We start from the raw sequence: 22,907 nt of genomic DNA on the forward strand, positions 1-22,907 counted from the left end.
TCAACAGGTTGGAGAAACGGGCCAACGAAGGCACCTCACAAAGTGGAAATGAGAGCAATGCTAAGTCCTGCATGTCAGGCGGAATAAGCCCATGCCCCAGCACATGCTGGGGGCCGACTGTCTGGAAAGGCACTTTGCAGAATAAGACATGGGGGCAACAGCCTGGTGAACAGCAGGTTGTCCCTGGTTCTGCAGGTGTGTCCCAAGGGCAAAGGCAGCCAACTGCATCCTGAGCTGCACCAGGAAATGTCAGCCCCAAACAGAAAACTGCTCTAGAACATACAACTCACATTCAATCAGAGCTCATATCCCAGTAACAGTCAGGTGACAATCACACACTGGAACCTGTGCTGTGGTTACTGCTGCGGGCTTGGCACAAAGACAGGCTGGGCACTGGCTGCCTGCGTGCTGACCCACAACAGCTGACCAAATAAAGAAACACCATTAACTGGAAAATAAATCACTAGCAGAGCATGGAAGTGGTAAATAGCAAACCACCGTGTTTCCTCACAGCCAAAGGACCTGTTATTGGGCAGGACAGCTGCACATTCTCACACCCTGGCCAGGTAACAGAGGTTGGGAATGCACACCCATGGGCTTCGGCATCCTGGCTCCTGTTCCCTACTTCCAAAGCCCCCCACACACAAACATGGTCATGTGCACCAACAAACACACGCACGAAAGCAGCAATTACAGAGCACTCAAGGCAAAGCCATCTAGCTTCACAGCCTCAGCTCAGAGCTGGCAGCTACCCCTGGGACAGTCGGAAAGGACAACCAAAAATAAGCCAGAGTTACATCTAACTTCTTCATCCCCAGAGAAAATCTGTCCTAATTTCAAAACAGTACAAAAGTTTCAAAAAGTACTAAATAAAAGAAAAAAAGGTGTAAGACTTGCTATTGCAAAAAACTGTAGACATAAGGCACCTAAACATCTTCTCTACCAGATGTAAAATTGTATCTGTTGAGGAAAAGAGCAAAATCAACCTGTCCGTCTGTGATAGTAATTATACATTAATTAACCAGATATTAGAAAAGCCATTTATGCATGAGAACCTCTTTTCTGTTACACTTATCAACAGCAGAGGGGCAGAAGATTTATAAGCAGGGAAAAAAAAAAACCAACACATAAGAGCTTTTTAAGGAGAATAAACTGTGACATGCAAACTTACAAGCTTAAAGACAACGGTGAAAGCAGCGACATGAATCAGCATTAGAGAATGGCACTTTAGCGCTGAAATATCAATATTTTTGTCATTTACTTACATTTGTTATGGTATTAATCTCAGAAACGGTTTCATCATCAGTGGGAAACTGGTATATTCGGATGCCATTGCTAACTAATTCACTCATGATTTTCTTCTTGAACTCTTGCAGCTCGGTTTTAGAAATGCTGTCCGCCTTGCCTATAACTGGTATAATGTTCACCTATGAATGACATAAATTATATGAAACGTGTGAGACTTCAATTTTGAGGTGGCAACTTTTGTAAATATACTTTGTTTTTAATTAGCTGTTTAAAACTTCCTCTGCAGTCCAAACCTTCTCATCAATTGATATCAAATTTTCACAAACAATGAAAATTATTCTCATGGGCATCATTTAATTAACAAGCAACCAATTACTTAATATGCTCCCTTAAAAGTAATTGATTCTGAGAACAAGGAAGGTCTCATAGAGCAAAGTACTCAAATGCAAGCAATGCCTACTTATTAACTAAATGCCATTAAGTATTTATATCTCTGTTAAAAAAAAATAGATTGTTTAGTTCACAGCAGCAGGGGACATGGCTCAGGTGTTAAATGAAAGCTGGCAGTCTAAATACAGAAAGAAAAGGAAGCTGGCTACCAAACCCTGCCTACCCCTGAGCCTCTTCCTTGGGCTCCTTTCAGCTACATCTTCTTCACCTCACCACTGCGGCACAGCTTCTCCAGTATCTGACATGAGCAGAGGAATAACAAAGGCTAAAGCTTCTTGCCTACCAGTCTTTACGCATAGAATTCAGTTCTATTAAACTGCCCTGCTTCCTAACATAGAGATGGCAGTAACTTGAAAGTAATAGATGACAATTTTTCTTACAGATACTATCACCGCTCCCAAAATAAACTTTTTTCAGAACTAAATGGAAATAATGAATGCCCAAATGGAAAAAAAAATTAAATATAGAATATCCAAATATTTTGAAAGAACAACATAACTCTTCTGGATTTCAGAAGATGAAGTGTTTCACAGAGTTGCTCGACCACAGATGCAAAATGGAAGGAGAGGAAAAGAAAAAAAACAAAACAACATACACACTTTCTATTCTTCTGAATATTCTGCCTGAATGGAAAAGCCTAAATGTCAAGAACAGATTCAAAATGGATATTTTTCAAATAAGACTTATGTCTTAAGCAAAATGTCCCAAAAAAAAGAAGCAAGCCAGCTCTGAAGTATGACTTCCAAGATTACCGGATGATAGTCCTTAATTGTGTAGCATACATGATCTAAGCATATATGGGGTAAAATATCTAAAATCAAATAAAATTATGGAATATATTTTTCCAGTAACTGAACTCATTTAGAATTGTATCAACAATCTGTTACACTAGGAGTAATTCACACCTTCAATCAAATTAGCTGAGGGACAACAACGTAGGTTTTCTCCAGTATAGGTCTAAAAATGGATGGAACACAGAGTCCTCAGAATTCAATTAACCTCTACTCTTTTTCAACATGAAAGTTGTCTTTTCAACGTGAACATTTTTCAAGAACTCACCAACTAGGACAGAATTTCTTTGAAAACAGAAAACAAACAGCCAAGAAAGTCTACCAAGAAGAACAGTAAAATGCAAAATCATCAGAAACTGTTGATTACAGCTATCAACACTGACATTAAATCACCACAAGTGTATAAAAATTGAAAAGCATAAAATTAACTCTGGCTTTAGATAAGCAACAAAGAAGGAAAAGAAATACATGTAATTGAAATCATTGTTGGTTGCAAGAGTGGGCTGATTTAAGTTCATCTCTGTGAATCAATATAAAAATTTCTAAAGATTCTTTCTGAAGGGAAAAAACCTTTACTGACTTAACCATAACCTGCATACAATTCTGTGAGAATGAATTAGAACTGCAGAGCTCTTAGTTGAATAATCACTGTTTCCTGGAAGAAAGAGTACAGGAAAAGATCCCCTTTGTCTGTGAATGAAACCTGGCTGGTCTGTAGTGATGCCATCCTAAGCAAAACTATAGGATTTCCCAGTGTCTAAATGCTAGAGTCCAAATTCTTAGTTAGTCATCCAATTCATAACAGAGAAAAATAAACTGACCATAGATACTCTGTTTTTTTCCTCAAGGACTGTAGAGTACAGGATGAACCTAATCTATCCCAAGAACCCTCTGTACCTCTGAGCTGTGTAATCTGCCATTGTTCTGTAGCAGCAGACTGTAACAAAAGTACACAGTGTTCACTGCTGTGGAGTTAGGAAGAAACTCAGGGCAGATTTCAACATAGATTTACACGTTTGATGGATGCATGCGGCTGTACCACCTTCTCTTTATGGAATCCTGTACTCAGTGAATACACCCAGGGACTCCCACATCCTGGGAAATTCCAAGTTCTCAACTGCCTCTAGGAGAATGCAGCACTAAAAGCACCACAAACATGCTCCACAAAGATGGAAACAAAACTACAGTTAAAGCACATAACTCTTTCTGTGTGTACATGGATATTTCTGTAGTAAGATCAGAAAGACTCCATTGCAAAGGGATAAAACAACAGAGCTACGTGTGGTTTATGCCCTCTCTGTGCCAAAGCAGAATTAAAAATTTTTGCAGTAGGTGGCTAGAAGCCAAAATTCCTCAAAGCAGAATTACTTTTGGTTTATCTTGATGGAAGTATTTTCTTAGGATGCTGGAATCTGAAAATCTATATCCTTTTCTTTTGAAAGAAAACACTGTTTTAAAGGAAGTTCAGTAAAGAGCAGGCACAACCTAGAAACCGACAACATAGCACACAGAAATGTGCTCTCCCCTACCTTTGTACCACCATACCTTCCCTTCTCTGCTATTGAGAAGTTCAGAATGCAAAATACATCCACAAACAAAGTAACAAAAATCCCAAATGTGCTTATCAAACACAAATGTGGACTAGACAGCTGATTTAATCCTTGCTATCTTGGAAAAACTTCTCAGAAACAAGAAAATGCAGGAAGAAAATTTAGTGGGAGGGGCTTTAGTACAGCACAAAGAAAAAGGCAAAAGGCACAGCAAATGCATTTGAGTTTTCAAAAATTTTCAACATTTCAACAAATTAAATCCAAATAATATAAGGTTTCTTAAAATAGGTTAAACATTTAGCTTCACACAGCCCCATTACAGGAAGAAAGTTAAGATTTAGAAAATGCAAGTAATTTCACTAGAAACTGCTATTTCAGAGCTTTCTAAAAAAATCAGTATGTTAAAACACTACTGCAGCCTATCACGGAAAAAGCCACATTGGCAGCGTGCTCTGTTCATGGCTCTTCATGCCTCTTCAGTTATCTATAATGAAGATCTTCAGTGTTGCAGAGCTTTTTAGATGCCAACTTTCCAGCAGTCCCAAAACTAGAAACAAGCTTAATTAGAAATAGTAAAGTGCTTATAGAAGGTACCCTATCCAATCTCACTACAAGGTTTAGTTTAATAAAAGTAAAGTTGGTGTGGTTCTACATTTGTTGACCTTTTTTTCAACTTCGGTGTGCTTCATTTTTCAATGTTCTTGCCATATGTCTCCCTCTTTTTGGTTTATAAATAAACAAGTGATGAACTGCAAGCTACTTGCAGAGCCCATTTATTAGGAACTTAAAGTATATCAGTACCAAAAAAATGTCACAAAACCAAATATATCGATATAGAACTGAAACATGGTAGTGGACCTAAAAGCTACAAGATGCTTTAGAAAGTAAGACAAATTCTTGGAACTGTTTCCAAGTCTTACCTTACTGTCTAGGCTTCTCATAGTTAACAAATCTATGGTTTTTAGAGAACGGCCTGTAGGTGAAATGAAATAGAGGCAGACATGGATGCGAGTATCATGGTAGCTAAATAAAGAACGTATAACTTTCAGTTCTTCCTCGAGATAGGCTTCAAATTGTGCATCTACATAATCCACTATAGGCTGATAGCTGTAGGAAATAAAATTTAACAACCAGATATTAGCTATTCCTAAACAGAGACAGACTAAGAAGGGAATTCTCTTGTATTGTTCTGCAGATTTTTGCTTTACATGTCAAAAGGCTGCTCAAGTAGGGCAGAAAATTACGTGTACAGACTAATCCTAATTTCTGAAAAGCTACTCAAAAGAAGAATTGTGCATCTAATACAAACAAAATATTTCCTGGCTACCATTAGTGAAAAAAGCTACATAAAGTTAATTATGATTATAACCAAACTTCCCAAGTGATGTTTTCAAATTTTTGCAATTAAGTTGTGCAAATGCAGAACTTTTAAATATAAGGAAGATACAATAACCTCTTAGGTACAATACAAGAAAAGAAAGAATATGCAACTAATAGTACCAAGAAACAGGATGAACTTTATCTTCTGAAGTTCTGTACGCAAGAGAGCTCTTAAGCAATAGACAAAAACTAAAATGAGAAATGTTAGAGAATAAAAATCCGATTTATAGTAAGTAAAGTTTAAGTATACTTTATCCTACCTAAAACCAGATTCTAATGTGCTTTCAAAAAGAAAGTTTTGCTAGATGTAGAAGCAGTGCACCCTTACATTTCTTCTGCTCCACAAAGTTTACAAACCAGATCAAATGCTATTGAAATCCAGAAGCAGGTGTTACACACAAAATCAAAAGAACAAAAAAGGCACCCCCTATACCACACATCAAAACCTCTAATAGCTATAGTAGTATCTACTTGCATCTCCTTCATCCAATTCACCAGCAGCAGCTATTATCCAGTCATATAATAAGCCACAGCTGTCATGATAATCTTAACGTGATTCTCTAACCTTTTATTATATGAGTACCACCATTTAGGTCCTCACATGCCATAAATTCTTTACAATTACATTGAAAGAAAAAAAATCTGCTGAAACAGTTCAGTCCTGTAAAAAAGTCACGAAAGCAGAGACTCAGAATAGTTCTGAAAGACACCAGTGTGCTGCCTCTACATCTTCAGACTAAACTGAGTGACAAAAAAACAAAGACCTTCGGTAATCCACATTAATAAACTTCCAGTTTAAGGCCTTCAACAAGTTACAATGAAATTGTTAAAAACCCTGTAGATCTAATCTATATAATCTATAGTACTTTATAATCTGCTTGGCTGTTTAAAAACCCATCCACTGAACTCCCTGCTTTTCTCCACCCTAAAAGAAACTACTGTATGTACACACATTTATAAAAGATTAAGAAAGAAAAGATTTCATAAAGAAAAGAACAGAGTTCATCTGAATTATAAAATAATTTCTTACACGAGAAGAACAATGTGTTTACTTTGGCACACAGGGAAAACAGTTAACCATCTATTTGGAATACATGTAAAACAACCACTTACTACACAGCCCAAAGAAAAATCAACTTGCACTTAAGACCAAAACTTCAGCATAACATAGTGACAAGAGGGCACTTACCTATCTGCTTTGTTCACCTGGTCACCAAACCCCACTGTTTTTACAACTGTCAGCTTCAAAAGAACATTACTTTCCTGGAGTTCAAAAGTCTGGGCTCTAAGTCGCACACTTGACAGAAAATGTGTTGATGGAGAGTCCTCAAAATCAGTGTTAAACAAACTGCTCACCAAGGCTGATTTCCCAATTCCAGTTTCCCCTAAAGTTAAACAGAAGGGTTGGAGAAGACAACCCTTTGTGATTTTTCACATCAAATAAATACATAATAATCACAGAAAGTGCACACAAAAACTCAACTGAGCAAAATTGTGCATTTGGCCATTCTTTTAGTGAACACTAAATATATTTTCATTATTTTTCCATCCTACATGTAAGGGTAAATTATCAGCTAATGAGTAATGAGCAGAATGGTGTCATGACACTTTGGTTTCTTTAAAAGTCTGAATTAACTTCCTACAGATTTTTAAAAGTTAAGTAGCTAGCTGTGAAACTAGAGATTCAATAAAGGTCTTTTAAGAATAAGGGCAAAATATTAGAGCAAAACATTTGATAAGTATAGAAACATCTCAGTAATACCACCTTTGAATTTTAGAAATTTTTTTTAATCTGAAGCTCTTTGTTACAGGTATAAGCCCTATTTACTCAAAAAAAAAAAAAAAAGGCTGCTGATAAATTAACAAATTACTGGCATCCATTTTCAACATGTTTTGGTCTTCACATTATTTATGAAAATGCTACATACAAATAAACCCAAATAAACAAAGCTGGGAGAAGGGGGGGAACTACAGTTCATGCTTAACATTAAGAAACTGTTTAACACCACAACTGGATTTAAATTTCAGTCACTTCCAAAGATGGGTATACCACTAAAGCCTTCAGGCACTCAGATACTACTCACCAATGCAAAGAATGTTGAAGCAGAAGCCATGCTTGATGGATTTCCTAATCAGTTGGTCAGGTAAGCTATCAAAACCAACATGCGCAGACAAGGACAAAGTTCGACAGCCAACATTTTGCTAGAGAAAAATAATTTTAAAATATCAGTTAACAATGGCAATAAAAATTCTACTAGAAAGCTAGAACTCACTCCTTATGATTTCACAAGCAATGAAGACAAGCCCAAGTCTGAAAAAAAAGACCTGTCAAATGAGCTTTATTCCATGATTTGAGAAAAAATTTAAATTTACCTTACAGAACAATTTGCAGGCTTAAAATAAAAAAAATTTTAAAAAAAACCAAAAAAACAAACAAACACCCAAACAACCTTATGAAACATGAATGAAATAAAGTAGACAAGTCCAACTGAAAATGTAAACTGAAAACTGTAGGGAAAAAATAGATCACCCTCAGTTTGCTCTTAGAAAATGGGAAAACGTACTAAAAAAATCTAAGCATCAGAATTCAAAATAGAAAGCATAATCAAAGGAAGGTATGCGTTACCAAATGGAACTCATTCTGAGGAGCTGGAACTGAAATTGCTATTTCTGTCAACTAAAATATTATCTACACTCATTATATGCACCAGAACTCTGAGACAGTATTATATCTATTTCATTAGAAAAATCTAAAGGTGCACATTTCTTTTCAAACATCAGCTAGCAATCTAGAACCATGACATCAAGGCAGTGAGCACACTAAAATACATAACGCTAAAATGAAATATCTTGATCCATAGAAATGAACTGTATTTTTAAACAAACATTACACATAAGAAGTCGAAATGGTGACAGGTCCATGCTGTTATTTCTCTTATATTTCCAATTTACATGGAATTGGAAACCATTACTGTTTCCTGTGAACATGCAGATGGTCAACAGTAGGAAATTTTTTAATTTAACACTTAAAAGCTCATTAAAGCAACACATTTTCTAATAAGCATGCATAGCAAGTCTCAGAATTCTGGTAGCTAGAAGGGTATGGATATTCCTCATGGTATATACTCATCCTCTTCTTTATTTGCACAGGATTTCCTTGCATGGGCTTACAGACCGCACTCCACCAAATCTCATTTTAGATTCCTCCAATTAGATAATTCCATTTTAGACTAATATGAGGGAAAATACATATGCAAAGTGAACAGTTTAAAGAGAAAATACGACATCTTTGGGCTACTAAAAAAGTACATTCAAAGCACATCAGAAAACAAAATTTCTCAAGGCATTCTACCAGAAGAAAATTACTATTAAAAAGTGCTGAGAAACACTGAGAACTGTCAGTTTCCTGCCCATTTAAAGACAAGTGCATCTGGGACAGAGTGGCTGCAGCACATCTAAGAACTCTAGCTACTCAGTCTGATACTCAAAGCACCTCTAATGCCACTAGGATCAGACAGTTCCTCTAACACAAACCACTCAGCCTCCACACCAAAAGCCAGTGCAAGAGGCTCAGTGTGACTGCAGGAGGGAGGCCCTTCACCTTCATGTCATCAGCCTAAATCCCAACCTCCGCACTGCCATTTGTAACTCTCCAAAGAAAATAACCCTCGCAGGAATAAATTTATTTCCTTCCGATGTCCAGATGTTAGAAAGATAAATTACTTTGTCAGCAGAATTGCCTTGTTGAGGCTTAGGGCTTGACATGCCTCGATGATCTCAGACCTGGAGGAGGTCAACAAAGCCTGGGGAGAAGGATGTGCTAATGAGAGTGGACACAAAAAATGTAAAATTTACGGGCCACAAGGACATTTGGCAGAACACCCAATATAAGGAAGAAATTAGCAAAGCCAACTCAGCAACTATGCTGAAATCAATTGACTCAGCTCCAAGGAAATTGTAGCAGGAGGAGATTGTGACCACCGACTCACAGACTACCAACTCAAGAAACCCACCAACTCAAAAGAAGAGAAAAACTGCAAATGTGAACTAATTAGCATGACAAATGAGAGAATCACTAACCAACAGAAGGTAGAACACTAATTAAGAAAACTGCAACTAGTAGCCAATGACCCTTGATGTCCTTCTCTGCTAAAATCTATAAGTGTAGTTTCGATGACTGGGCAGCTAGCATTTCGTGGGTTATCACCTAGCACCCCACTTTGCACAAACTAGAATAAAGAAATAGAAGTAGCTTGTCTCAGTGTGTAAATTGTGGCTGCCTACCAAGCAACGAGCACTCATTCAGGACAACACCTCCCTTCCTTACACAAGAATCACTGTGTTAACCTATTCCACCTGACAGCAACTGAAGCATTCTCTTAATAGAAAAGCAGTAGCCACATTTTTCCTTCTGAAATTTTCCACGGGCATCGGGTGTCTGTCCCTCTGCTATTACCTAACAAATAAGCAGAGACATCAAGTCCACAAAACTGACCACAGGATATCTACTTTCTTACTACTTCTAAAAGAAAAAAAAATCACCTAGTTGATCACCTAACTCACATCTCATTCCTTCCCTCAACCCCATTTTTAAAGGTTGGTGGCATAACTAATGTGTCTGGATTTCTCCAGATTCATTAAACTGGATGGGGCTCTGAGCAACATGGTCCAGTGAAAACTGTCCCTGCCCAGAGCAAGAGGGTTGGAACCAATCTTTTTGAGATCCCTTTCAACCCAAACCATTCTAGGATTCTATGATTTAATCAAATATTTTGGTTTATAGAAACTTGTCTTGCCTATCAAAAACAGCATAAAAAAACATGGTCTGAGATTGTGTAACATTTAAAAATTGTTATTTTTTAAGTTTCTTTCTGAAAGAAATAATAATCTTTTAAATTTACCACATATTTTTGACTACAACTGCACATCGCCATGCTGTACCAAAGCAAAAGCTAAGTCTCAGCCTACACGCATCACTCTGCCTAAACTTCTACAGAACCAGACCAGCAGTCTAAGCAAGAAACAAGCTTGCTACTGGATTTGCAGACGTGACTGAAATTTGCCCTCCAAAACTCGAAGAAACCCGTAACCAGTGTGTGATTATGCAGGGGGTGAGGGTCCTGCCAGCCCCAGGTGGCTACGGCGAGGTCCTGGGAAGGATGCCGCGCCCATGGACATCCCCCCATTAACGTGGGCACCATGGGCACCCCAAATCTGGCTCCTCCTGAACCCCCAGTTTTCCACTACTACCTACAGGCATAGAAACTACGCTCCAGCACGGTCGTGTGGATGGGTTCAATGCCTTCAGAACATAAAGATGACAGCTTTGCCATTACACAAAAGTAACTCTTCAGGAGACAAGATTCAACTTATTACTTGAAATGCGCGATACGGCACGGGAGCGCTAGGAAGAGCGACACCTGAAAACAAGCTCCTTTAGCAACAAGTGTTCTAAAAGCCTGGCAGCTCTAGGAACTCGACGGCGTGAGGAAGGAGCCTCCACCTCCCCCGCTAACCCGACGCCGACCCTGACGCCCTCACCAGCGCCCGGCACGGACCAGGGGCAGCGCCCCGTGCCCCGCAGCGAGGGCAGCACTTCCACCGCTTCGCACGGTGCCACCGCCACCCTCCTTCCTCTCCTGGTTCCTCTCCTGGTGCCGGCGCTGCCCGGCCCCTCCGTCCCCTCAGCCGCACCGGGCTCACCCCCGGCACAGGAGCTGCTCACCAGCCGCTCCCCGCACCGCGCAGGGGACTTACCAGGTGCCCGTCGGCATCGGAGGCGGCCATAGCCCCGCCAGAGAGACAGAGAAGGAGGGAGGAGAGTAGGGAGAGAAGGACGCGACCAAAACTGCCGCCGATGGGGAGAGCCACGCGGCGGGGAGGAGCGCGGGGAGGGGATGCGGCCGCGGCTCCGCCGCCGGGGCGGGCGCTGTTGGCGGGCGCCTCCCGGCCGGAGGGCGGCGCGGTGCCGCCGCCGCAGCAGTGATTGCCGGGCATGCTGCCGCCGGGAGGAGGGGCTCGGGCAGCGGCGGCTCTACCGCGCCCGCACCACCACTGCCACCACCATCACCAGCAGCGGCGGTAGCAGCAGGAGGAGCGCCGGCGGCGCGATGGGGTAGCGGCGGCGATGGCGGAGCCGGCGGAGCTGCAGCAGGAGTCGGTGGTGCGGTTCCTGGCGGAGCGGGGCGGGCGGGCGCGCAACGCGGAGCTGCTGGAGCATTTCCGGGACTGGCTGAACCCCGCGGAGCCCTCCCGCCGTGCCGCCGCCCGGCATCGCTTCAAGGAGCTGGTCAACGCAGTGGCCACCGTGCGCCAGGAGCCCGGTACCGGCGTCAAGTACGTGCACCTCCGCCGCCGGTACTGCGCCCCCGAGACCCCCGCCGCCGCCCCCCTGACCCCCAGGGAGCAGGAGCCGGCGGCGGAGAACGGCGCGAAGCAGCCGCGCCCGCCGCCCTCTCCACGGGCAGGCGCTGAGGAGACGCCGCCGGCAACAGGCGAGGATGCCGGCAGCCGTCCGCAGCCCCCGGGGCAGCGGGGCGAGCCGCCCCGGCCGAGCCCGGCAATGGCTGGAGGCCAGCGGAGGGGCTCCCGGCGGGGGCCACCGCCCGGGCGCGGCGAAGGCGGCGGCGGCGAGGAGACCGCGATAGCGACGGGCCCGGGGCGGCCCTCGGCGACGGACGAGGCGGGGACGGCGGAGGGAGCGCCCGGGGCGGCGGCGCAGGGCGGCGGCCGGCGGAGCCTGCGGGAGGCGGCGCGGGGCAGCTCCCCCCAGCTGAAGCGCGGCGCCCTCCCCGGCGGGGGCCGCGGCCGCGACTCGGACAGCGCCTCCGTGGCCTCGTCCTCCGCCGAGGAGGAGGGGAGCACCACCGGCTCCGTGGCACTGGACCCCCTGGAGCACGCCTGGATGCTGTCGGCCTCGGACGGGCGGTGGGAGAGCCTGGAGGGGCTGCTGAGCTGCGAGCCGGCGCTGCTCTGCAAGCGGGACTTTATCACCGGCTTCACAGCGCTGCACTGGGCCGCCAAGCACGGGCGGCAGGAGCTGCTGGCCACGCTGGTCAACTTCGCCCAGCGGCACGGGCTGCCCGTGGACATCAACGCCCGCACGAGCGGCGGGCACACGGCGCTGCACATCGCCGCCATGCACGGCCACGCCGAGGTCGTGAAGCTGCTGGTGGGAGCCTACGACGCCGACGTGGACATCCGCGACTACAGCGGGCGCAAGGCTGCGCAGTACCTGCAGCAGGGCACCTCGGGGGACATGCGGAACCTCGTGGGGGCCCTGGAGGAGGAGGAGGAGGAAGAAGGGAATGCTGGCAATGGGAGCGGGCGCTGGAGGCTCTCCAAGGTGTTGCCATCTAATCTCATGAACTACCGGCTCTCCCACCACCATCACGGCTCCGGGGAGGAAGCTGAAGGTACCGATGGGGCAGCGGTGCCGAGCAAAAGCAAGGAGATGACCAGGAAAGCCTCTGGCAGCGGACGGATGAAGCCTCGGCTCAATAAGATCCGCTTCAGGACTCAGATCATCCACAACACGCCCTCCTTTCGTGGTGACGCTGAGGAGGAAGAGCATGAGGAGAAATCCCTGAAATCATCATTCAAGCTCAGGCCAAAGTCCAATGTGTTTGGATAAGGCCGGGGAGCAGGAGGTCTGGGAGGTGGATGCACGGACCAAAGTGCCCTCAGGTGTAGCACAGAAGGTGAGGCAGGTACGAGCGGGTGCTCATCTACACTCGTGGACTCTGGCCAGAAGGGTCCTGAGTGTCTTGCTTTAACTCCCAGTTCGGTGTGGTCAGTGAGCCCTGCAGGTCAGCAGGGCTCTGCCAGCTCACAGCTCCTGGAAGCAGCTGCTTCAGCCGCGCCCTCAGAGCTGAAATGGGAGGCAGTGGGTGGGTTGAGAAACACTGGGGTGTTAAAAAGCTGTGCTCCTTTCTCTGAAAGCAGGCTTTGGGATCGTAAACCTGTGTTAGTGGATCTACTAGGATTAGTGAAGTGAGTGGGGGAAAGAAAAGTGCAAATGCTTTACTCTTCCATTATCAACTGGTACTATAAACTATCAGCAGACAGCTTGCTATGACAGAAGAACACCTCAGTAATATACAAGTATACCTTAAGTTTCTCTTTAACAGCAATACCACCTGGCACAGTGTGGAGTTGGGTACACAAAATGAGATGGTACAGAATAGTTTCCTGTCAGAATCCAAGCTTCAATCCATCAAAGAGTTGAGTCTGTGTTGACTTTATGCATTGAAAATTGCTTGATTTGATATCATGAATATATTATTTTTTAAAATATAAAAAATTGCACTGCAAGCAATGAATAAAGTTAACCATGTGCAGAAGTCTTTGCTGTCTGAGGTACTACTGAGCTTGCTTATCGCTGTTGGAATACTAATACAAGATAATAGAAGCAAAGAGTTTTTATATATATTTGTATCTTATGTTTTGTCTTAGGCAAAGCAATTTTATTTTAATCACTGTGAATTCTCAAGTGCCAGACCTAGCGCAGTTCCAGTTATTAAGTCTGGTCAATTCTTGTTAATGTTCTTTGTGTAACTCACTGCATTTAAAATCAGAAAATCGTGTTGTATGTGTTACCTGTGAAAGTTGTTCTCTTAGAATAAAAGAGCACAGACACCATTGCATGAAATCTTCATGAAACTCTAACATGGTTCTGTAATGTGATAGCTACAGGTCTGTGTTCGCTGGTAACTTGTGTGCCAATCCCATCAACTTACACTGTGCGGAAATAGAGAAAAAAGGGGAAGAAAACAAAAAAAAGGAAGGCGTGTGAATTCATGCATAGGGCGAAAAACTAGAACTCCAAAATCCAATCCCTGTTTATCATTCTGAATGAAGCAGCATAATTACATATTCTAGTTAAGTGGTGGCAACGGTGTTTGAGTTCTTTTAAACCTGTATTTCTAGAGAAGTGATAGCCAAGGCTTTGAACTGTTGTTTGACAGCCTAGTAAGTCTTAATCTGATTGACGAGCCTATCCGTCTGCTAAAGCTTTTGGAAACCTTGAATCTTGTTTCTCTGCTTTAAAGGTAGCAGTTCCAGTGAAATCTAAATTTATATTTAGATTTATATCCATTTTCAGCTTTCCTTAAGAACTGAGGTATTGAGCTGACCCTGGATCCTGAATGCTGCTCAGTGCAGCAGCTCATCTGTGTTTAGTTGTTAAAGTATGGCCAGTTTCAATGCAGCATCTGTCAAAGCACGTTTCGAGTTGGCTTCCGTACGGTGCATGTGCGTGCCTGGCCTGTAGCTAACCAAAAGTAGATAGGCTTTGACATGTTAAAATCCAAATTTGAATCACTGATTAAATGCATGCCACAAGCTGTAGAATGCCTCACAGGAAAACTGCTGCTGGGAGTGTGCCCTTTTGAGATAACAGCCAGGTCTCTGTGGCTGTTGCTAGTGACTTATATTTCTTGTAGCGACGGGAAGGAAGTGCTATTGATGCATTGGCATCAGACTTTCCATGCAGATAAACAACCAGTTTCTGCACTTCATGTCAAGACCTAATAAATGACAATGTTTGCACAGGCATGCAAGTGACACTTAATGATTTCTGGAAAAAGCTGCGTTAAAAATAATATAGAACCTCTGCATAGGTGCTGGTCATTACTTCTGTGCAAAAAGACTAGAAATTGTAGAGAGGTTCAGCTTTAGTTTACAATTTATAAGCTATAATGTCATAGATTTCATGTGCCTTCATTTTGGGTTGGTTGCCTCAAATGCAATGGATAAAATCACTCTTGCAAAGCGCTTTTTCTTTATGTCTGTGAGATGGGACCAGAAATTTTCCCTCAGTCCTCCCTGTTTAAACTGTACACCTGTACAGTGGGGTGGCTGAAACAGGGAGGATTAATCATACATATTATGATGTATGTTGTAATGGAAAAGATAATTAGATCCTGAAGTCTTAAACTTTCCTCTGCAAGATAAATAGGTTTTTAGACTGCTGTAGGAGGGAAGTTTTCTGACTGAACACTTAAAACGTGAGTATTCTTCAGTACAGGCACATCTGAATTGAGCACATATTCCATGCAACTACTGATGTCCAAACCTTATTAAAGTTGTTTTCTGCTTTGAGAGTTTATAGTTCTTTCATACAGGCTGTTTGGGGGAAGTGTTTCTCTCTTCACATGCAAGTAGCAAAGAATTGCACAAAAATACCAAGTCTTAGACAGCTACTGGATTCTAGGGAAATAATTTTAGGGTTTTGAATAGAGCATAACCTTGGATTTTAAGAGATTAACTGGAATATAATGTTACATATACAGTAGAACTTTGTGAATTATTAAGGGAACTTGAAAAATGATGAAAAGATGCCTCATTTATATCATTATTTGAAGTATCAAAGTGAAATTGCTGGTCCACTGATACTGTTTAGTTGTCAGTTAATGAAATTCATCATAATGGTCCAAAGGCCTTTGCAAGGTGGGGTGCAATGGAGCAAATATCTCTTTTGGTGTTTGAGATATACGAAAGAATGGCTGGATAACCACTTGTGTCTCTCTGCGCTATGGGAATAAAGCACTTTGATTTCACATTATGACTTGTCACATTCCACATGATTGCTTTTTATAATATGACCTAAAACTTAATGGGTTTTTTTGAGGTAGGAAGGACTTGATGCCCTATTTCAGTATATTTGCAGTCTAAAGGTATGCTTGAGTCAAATATTTTGGATAGGTTGCCTAGAAAGATGTGACTGAAATGTGACTGAAATAAAGTTGTATGGTACAGAAAACTGGAGCACTTACTGGTATCTGTTTAATGGTATGCCTGAAGTTACTGAATGTGTTTGTTCACTTTTTATGATGGTGTGTAAGGCAGCAAGGCTGTAATGTAACATGTGATATCTTTTTTTTGTACTTTACGTTCAAGAAATTTTAGAGGCCTGGAAGCCTGTTGGGTTTTATTAATACACTTTTTGTGGTTGTCTCTCTGAATGGTTATGAGTTGAGAATCTGTAAGCTTTAGTTTTACGAAATAAAAAGAGGCCATGAATGCTCTGAATTGGCTCCTGTATGCTACATACTTGGATGCATTTTGGCTCTTAAAACTACCTACTGGTTTGTGTTGTTTTTTTTTTTTTTTATTATCAGGATGTTTGATGCTGTCTAGCACTCAAGGAGTAAGACATGGAAAAATAGGGTAGAGTTGTTTTTAAGACAGTAACATTTTTCTTTGGCAGCTACTTTCTAATAACTCATGTCAATGTCAATGAAGACACAACAATTTTTGTTGTAGACAAATATGTCTAAATAAGGGCCTGGGAGAGTGGCATTGCTTAACTTAAAATAGTATACTGACCTTACTTCTATGCAGCTTAATATCTCTGACTCTGGAAAGACTAATACTAGTTTTAGTCACTGTGTAAAGGTCAACACCTAATTAAAAAGGGTTTAGGATTAAGGTATTTTGTAATGTGTCTTAACTACAGCTGGTGGCTACTGTAAAGGGAAGTTTCATCAGCTAGACTGTGGGATTTTGGTGTATCTAAAAATTCTTTGAAGCTCTTGCCTAACCAGAAGATTAGTTAAAACCTCATGTGGCCAGTAGCTCCTAACAGACATCCAGATTTTTGCTTAAACTGGAAAAGGCTCAGCTGTTACCATGCTTGTGGATCAGGATGCGTGCAGCTCCAAGCCAAGCAACCCTGAATCAGTAGTATGGCAACACAAGTGAGAGAAGAAGGGAGGAGGAAGTGTTCTTGGAAACTTAGGAGAGAACGAAGGCATGTGAAAGCAGCTGAGGTTATGGGGGAAGTAGAGAACTTGGTAGAAGAGCAGTCTCCATGAGGCTTGCTGATCATGCAATGGCTTGACTAGTTCTTTAGAAAGCTGTATCTAAACATACATCCCTTCTCCTAAAGAGTAATAGTTGACAGAGATGGCTTGCTGAGAGCTCTTAACATAAATTAATGTCTGATGCTAAATATTTGAATTGGCCCTCTTACCGACATTTCTTTGTGTGACTAGTACTGTTTGCAAAAGCACAAACAACTCTTCTGTTGAGTGTAGCTACAGCTGTTGCAGCACAGTCCTGGTACATCAGAACAGCCCAACTTCAGGCTTCTCACTGGAAGAGAAGCTGTTCAGCATTGCATTGCTAACTTGTTTTTCCATTTGCTAGAAAGGAAGGCTAAGGAGGTTACTGTCCTGACTTAATACACCTTGAGTTATATGGAATGCATATGAACCTGAAGGCAGTAGGCTAAACTTCAGAGACTTCATCCAGAAAAAAAAAAGTAGTTGAGTTATGCATTTTGTTTCCTTGTTAGCATTGAAGAAAAAAAAAGGTACATGCTTTAATTTTTTCACATCCTCATCTGAGTGTGCAAAGGAGGAAGAAGTCTGAAATTAATAGAAGGGATTAGGAGAGGGGCTAACTTTTTAGTTTGTGCTAAACTGTGAACCGTTTGATAGAAAAAATGAAACATGAATTCCTAGTTTTGTTATAATGAAGCATCATTTTACTGTTCCACAATTTATCTTCTATGATTTTTCAGTTTAGCCAGATTTAGTGTTGACGTGTCCTAATGTGCACTCATTATTGGAAAAATTGAGCCAACCTACCAGGTTTTGTGTTTACTTTTAATAAAACTGTGTAACAAGTTAGGTAGTTCATCTCCTGTGGTAAAACCTTGAAGAAACCATATTCTGAGACTTTTACAAGGAGTGAAGCTGCAAGTGGCACATGAGATGCCCTTAGAGCAGGTAATACTCAGGTCAAGGTGCAAAACCATTTCGTGTTCTTTCAGCTAGACCAGCCATGCCAAATGAACCACTGTAGTGTATTTAGGTGCACCTGCCCTTCTGCACAGACTGCTGTAAACTGTCCCCTCCCCTGGGTTGTGGGGGGCAAGTCACATTAATCAATTTTAACCCGCCCTTGTTTCATTAAGAGGCATTTGGCAAACCTGCAGTGGGACTGGCGAGAGTGGCAGAGGTGAACAGGTCTGTGTCCATGCATGGCTCTGCATCAGTGCAGGTAAATGATTGAAGCTGACTTCTATCAGTCTAAAGCAGAAAGCCTGTAGAATGTATCCTTGCATCAACCCTTGTCCATGAAAAGAGACTTTGTAAACCTAATCTCAAATGCTACTAACTACCAGAGTAATTCAGTCATGTGGGCTGTATCTGGGCCTTTCCTCAGTACTTCTCTGCTGAAGCCAGAAGCCTTTCACTTTTTCTGGCTGGCTGTTGAGCTCTCCCAGTTATTTCACTTTGCAGTTCCTTAAGAGTGCCTGAGAAACTAGTAGTAGGGTGGGCATAAATAACAGATGTCTTTTTTAAAGCTGGGTGGGGTGATGGTTGGTTGGGTGGAAGGGTTGTCTACTCGGGAAGTGTGTTGGGGGGTTTCTTTTTAAAAAAGAGATAAAGTATGTCTGCAATATATGTTAAGGTACAGAAATCCCATGGGACATTTCATACTAAAGAGATGCTGTCCCTTTTACTGCTTTAAATACAGAAAACCAAAATTAACTGTACGGACTTAGGAAGATGTCTCTGTTCACTGGACATACACTTGGATGATATAAAGCATCCAAGTACCAGAAAACATGTTTGTAACACTCGAATATATAATGACATCTATATTTGCTATTTCTTTTCCTTGTTACCTGTGGCATAGTATCTGACTATAGATCCATCTTATGGAAGTGACTGTGACAGTTTGGGACAGTATAACTAAAGGAATGCAGGTAAGTCCTGCTGGTTCAGCTGCTTCCCACAGCAGGACCATTAGCTACCAACCTCACACTTGTCTTCTACATCGTGAAATGTCCCCTTCTGCCACAGCTGGGCTGGGTGGAACAGACTGTGGGCATCTTAGCTGCCACCCCTGCAGTCTACAGCTGCACAGTGTGGGCTCCAGCACTGGGAAGTCTGAGGCCTTTTGAAGCTGCTGGCAGCTCTTCTTTGGAAGCAGAGATGCTACATCATTTCGATATTTACACAGGTATTACGCTTTCACATGTGAATAAATGACGTGAACTGAACTGTGGGTGAAACTGGAGGGCTGAGAAGACTTTTGGTGTTAAATGGTGCAAAGTACCTCATATAGCTGTCGTAGCTAATTAACAGTCTTATTAATCTCTAGCTACGGACAGAAATCGCTGGATCGACACTGAACAGTAGCTACAGGAAACTAAAGTTCCTGCAAGATTATTGCATCTGTTCATAATTGTTCTTAAAGATAGCTCATTAAGGATATTTTTTCATTGCAAAATGACTTGTATCGCGGGTAAGAGCTTGCAGTACTCCCTAGTACATCCCTAGTATGTCTTTTAAGGGCTGTATAGTAAGTCCCTGACAACTGTCAGCATGCTGGGCAATATTAGGCTTTTGAGTATTAACTTGAAATTTTCTCAGCTTTGAAAGTCTGCTTCAAGTTCCTGCAGTAATCTCAATCCTGCAGTAATCTCAATCTCTGCTTCGAGTTCCTGCAGTAATCTCAATTTCCTTGTAGGCAATTTTTTTTTTCTGGGATAATTAAAGACCTGGGCAGTTCTTGAACTCGTGTATGCAAGAGAAATGTGATAGTGGCCTTTATCCTGTGTTTACATTTGGAGAGCTTAAACAAAATGAGAACCCAAAACTTTTTATCTGAAGCAATGTTTGCAAACAGGCAGACATTGAGGAGAGACTTCTGCTCTATGCACTGATTTTCTCTCTGATATATCAGTGGTACAGAATAGCAGTTGTTATTTTTTACATCATTGCAAAGTTTTCGATTTAGCTCAGAGCAGATAACAAATGAGAGAATTCTAAATTAAAGTGTGATTCCTTCTAGACTGGAACCATGGCTAAAAACAAAGCAACTGATTTTCCACTAGGTAGCAAAGTCCTGCTATGAGAAAGTCTGCTGATGGTGCTTAGCAAAGTGCAGAGCTCTTGGGATCACAGTGCTGTGCATCTTTATCCTCTTCTTTCCTAGCTACTTCCCGTACATCCCCTATTTTTCCCTCTCTCTCTATTTTTAGTGGCTTGAATTCTATAAATATTGATTAATAGATCTATAAAGTTCAGAAAATGAGGATGCTTCAAATAAAGAAATCTCTTTATTAAGAATTAAATGGAAAAAGTAAACATAAGATTTCCTTTTCCACTTGAAATTTTAGGAGTGGAAAGAACAAAAATTGTGTTGATGATAAAGGTCTCCACATACATCATTTTAATTATAACAGAGACAAAAATAAAAGTTGATGGGTAGATGTGAAAAAGACCACACTTTCTCCTTGAGGTTTTAGTGTTGTGTACTTAAAAGTCAACACTGTGAATCATACTCTGCTTTGAAAAAGAAACACTGCGCATAGTTCACAGGATTTCCAATGATTATTTCATTAACCATGTCAAAAGTAGTATCTTTTACAGGGGTCCTTAATGGGATTTCTGGCTAACTGGAATGCCCACATCATCCTGTTGCAGATGAGCCCCTTTTGATCCTTGTGTAACTGAATCTACATTCTGGAAAACTTTGCTTCACATCCTGTTGAAAGTAGAATACTGTAACCTTACAGATGACTAACATTTTGAAAGTTCACTTTCCTACACACCCTTCAAACTGAAATGCCTGTTGTAAAGACAATGGAAAAAAAAAGCAACCTCAGATGTGCCGGTACACACAGTGAAAAAGCAGTACAGGGCAACAGCTCCTGTCTTTGTAACTGTTGAATGATTTTAATATTCCACATTCCACACTAGTGCTCTTTAGGGGCCTTTGCTGGTTTAATTCCCTCTGACCTGTTACAGTAGTAGGTCAGTAATGAAGAATTACCTACTCTCAGAATATTGCTTGCTCACCAGTGTTCTTTTTGGAACTGTTGCTGTAAGCTGTGGAACTCTTGTTGCCAGGGTGGCTTTTTTTAAATAACCCTTTGCAGGTTTATGAAAGTTTGCCTGCTTGTTTGACTTGAGATTGAATGAAACAACAGGGAAATGATACTGAAGAAGTGAAAATTGGTTGATTGGGAGAGGAGGAAATGCTTTAAGCTGTCCAAACTTGTGCTGATGATGTTGTACAGTCAGCATCCATAATATCAGATGTTGTTCAGATACAGGAAAGGATGTAGCTCCTCACCTACAGTCCCTAGAATCTTTGTAGCCAGCTTAAATGGTGGCAGCCAGGCAGGGATCAGGCCTGCAAAAAGATCAAATGTATGCAGACACACAAAAAGAACCCCAGTCATAACGCTTTTGGCTAGATGTTTTCCTACTTATCCCTAGCACCTCACTATGACTTGCCTGGAAGCCAGTCAACTCATTTCAAAATCTTCTAGAATATTTGACGTTCATGAAATTTCAAACAACATCAAAAGAGTGTCATTAAATCTTCAAATCTTTATCCTTGAAACTCAGTTTAAAGGGCACAACTGCATTCAGGGTGAACTGATAAAATTCCTTCTTAGGAAGGAGCTTAAGCCCAACCTAGTCAATGAATGTATGTGGAAATCAGTGTGTGACTGCAAGACAGGCTGCAAGGCTTTATCTGACAACTTGCATTTATACCCTGGCATGGACAGCTAACTGCTGTATTGGTGAGTGCTACAGAAAACCTACTTTGTGTGTCTAAGAAACTAATTGCTAAAAAAAAAATACTTCTGTTGAAAAATTGGGGTTTGAAATTCTGTCAAATTTTTCAGTGTAATTTTAACTGTCCATCAGTTAAGAATCAAAATAACCCTGCTGCTCCCTGCAATCAGTTTGTTTTGTTTTTTTTTTTTTTATTTGTGAAGAGAAAGAAGCCAATTGTTATTACAGGATCTTCAGGTTCCCATGCTTCATCAGAACAGCAGAATTTCCCTACCCATACAGAGCATCTGTAGATTCTCTGCAGACACTACTAAATTGCTTCCAATAAGAAAGGGAAACACTGCCTAAATGATACCCCAAAAATTAAAAGCCTGAGGAAATATGAGTCACACAAATACTGTATGAGTTGTCCAAGTTAACATAGGAAGCCTGTGAATAAGAAGTACTGTACCTAAAAAAAATCTGTTTCACCAAATTTTCATTAAATGTTCAATCCTACAATCTTAAATATGGAATTTATGTGGGATTCAAATATTTCCTCATTTTAGAGTTTTTGACTGGCATCTTTAAATAGTCACAGTTTCTTCACTCCCACAAATGATAACTTTGCATTTGCTGGTTGTCTTTTTTTTTTCCCTCCACCCTGTGGCTTGCTGTGACAATGTGGCAATTCACAAATGAGTGGGTGACATAAAAATGTCACTGTTAATCCTCACTGGTATTGATGCAAAAGGTCTATTTATGTTTGCTGGCTAAATCCTGCATCTAAAAGAAGGCATTTATTAGTCTGTTCTTAGAATAATTGTTTCTTTAATGACATGTGATGTTATATCTGATTATGCACAGAAGCAGAAAAGACAGCTGATGGAATTATAGTGCAAATTGCAAATTGCAGTCTCACAGGGAGATAATAATAAAATCTTAGGGTTTCTTTTTCC

General features: G+C 41.6%; 2 protein-coding genes across 3 annotated transcripts in view; one reads left to right on the forward strand and one right to left on the reverse strand.

The window, feature by feature from the left end:
* The window catches only part of SEPTIN10 (septin 10), a 39,167-nt gene extending 27,617 nt beyond the window's left edge, over positions 1-11,550 (reverse strand). For both annotated transcript variants that reach the window (XM_038134146.1, XM_038134136.1), the window contains exons 1-5: positions 11,177-11,550; positions 7,504-7,621; positions 6,609-6,804; positions 4,960-5,146; positions 1,266-1,427 (exon numbers count right to left, since the gene is read on the reverse strand). In XM_038134146.1, the coding sequence (XP_037990074.1) occupies positions 1,266-1,427; positions 4,960-5,146; positions 6,609-6,804; positions 7,504-7,621; positions 11,177-11,416 (903 nt within the window). In that variant the 5' untranslated portion in view covers positions 11,417-11,550. The remainder of the gene's footprint in view (positions 1-1,265; positions 1,428-4,959; positions 5,147-6,608; positions 6,805-7,503; positions 7,622-11,176) is intronic.
* SOWAHC (sosondowah ankyrin repeat domain family member C) lies at positions 11,416-16,450 on the forward strand. The gene has a single exon (XM_038134125.1). The coding sequence runs from the start codon at positions 11,547-11,549 to the stop codon at positions 13,050-13,052; it is 1,506 nt and encodes a 501-aa protein (XP_037990053.1). The 5' UTR covers positions 11,416-11,546; the 3' UTR covers positions 13,053-16,450.
* Positions 16,451-22,907: the final 6,457 nt, after the last annotated feature.

Source organism: Motacilla alba, chromosome 1 (genome assembly GCF_015832195.1).
Source record: "Motacilla alba alba isolate MOTALB_02 chromosome 1, Motacilla_alba_V1.0_pri, whole genome shotgun sequence".
In the NCBI taxonomy this organism is placed as follows: Eukaryota; Metazoa; Chordata; class Aves; order Passeriformes; family Motacillidae; genus Motacilla; species Motacilla alba.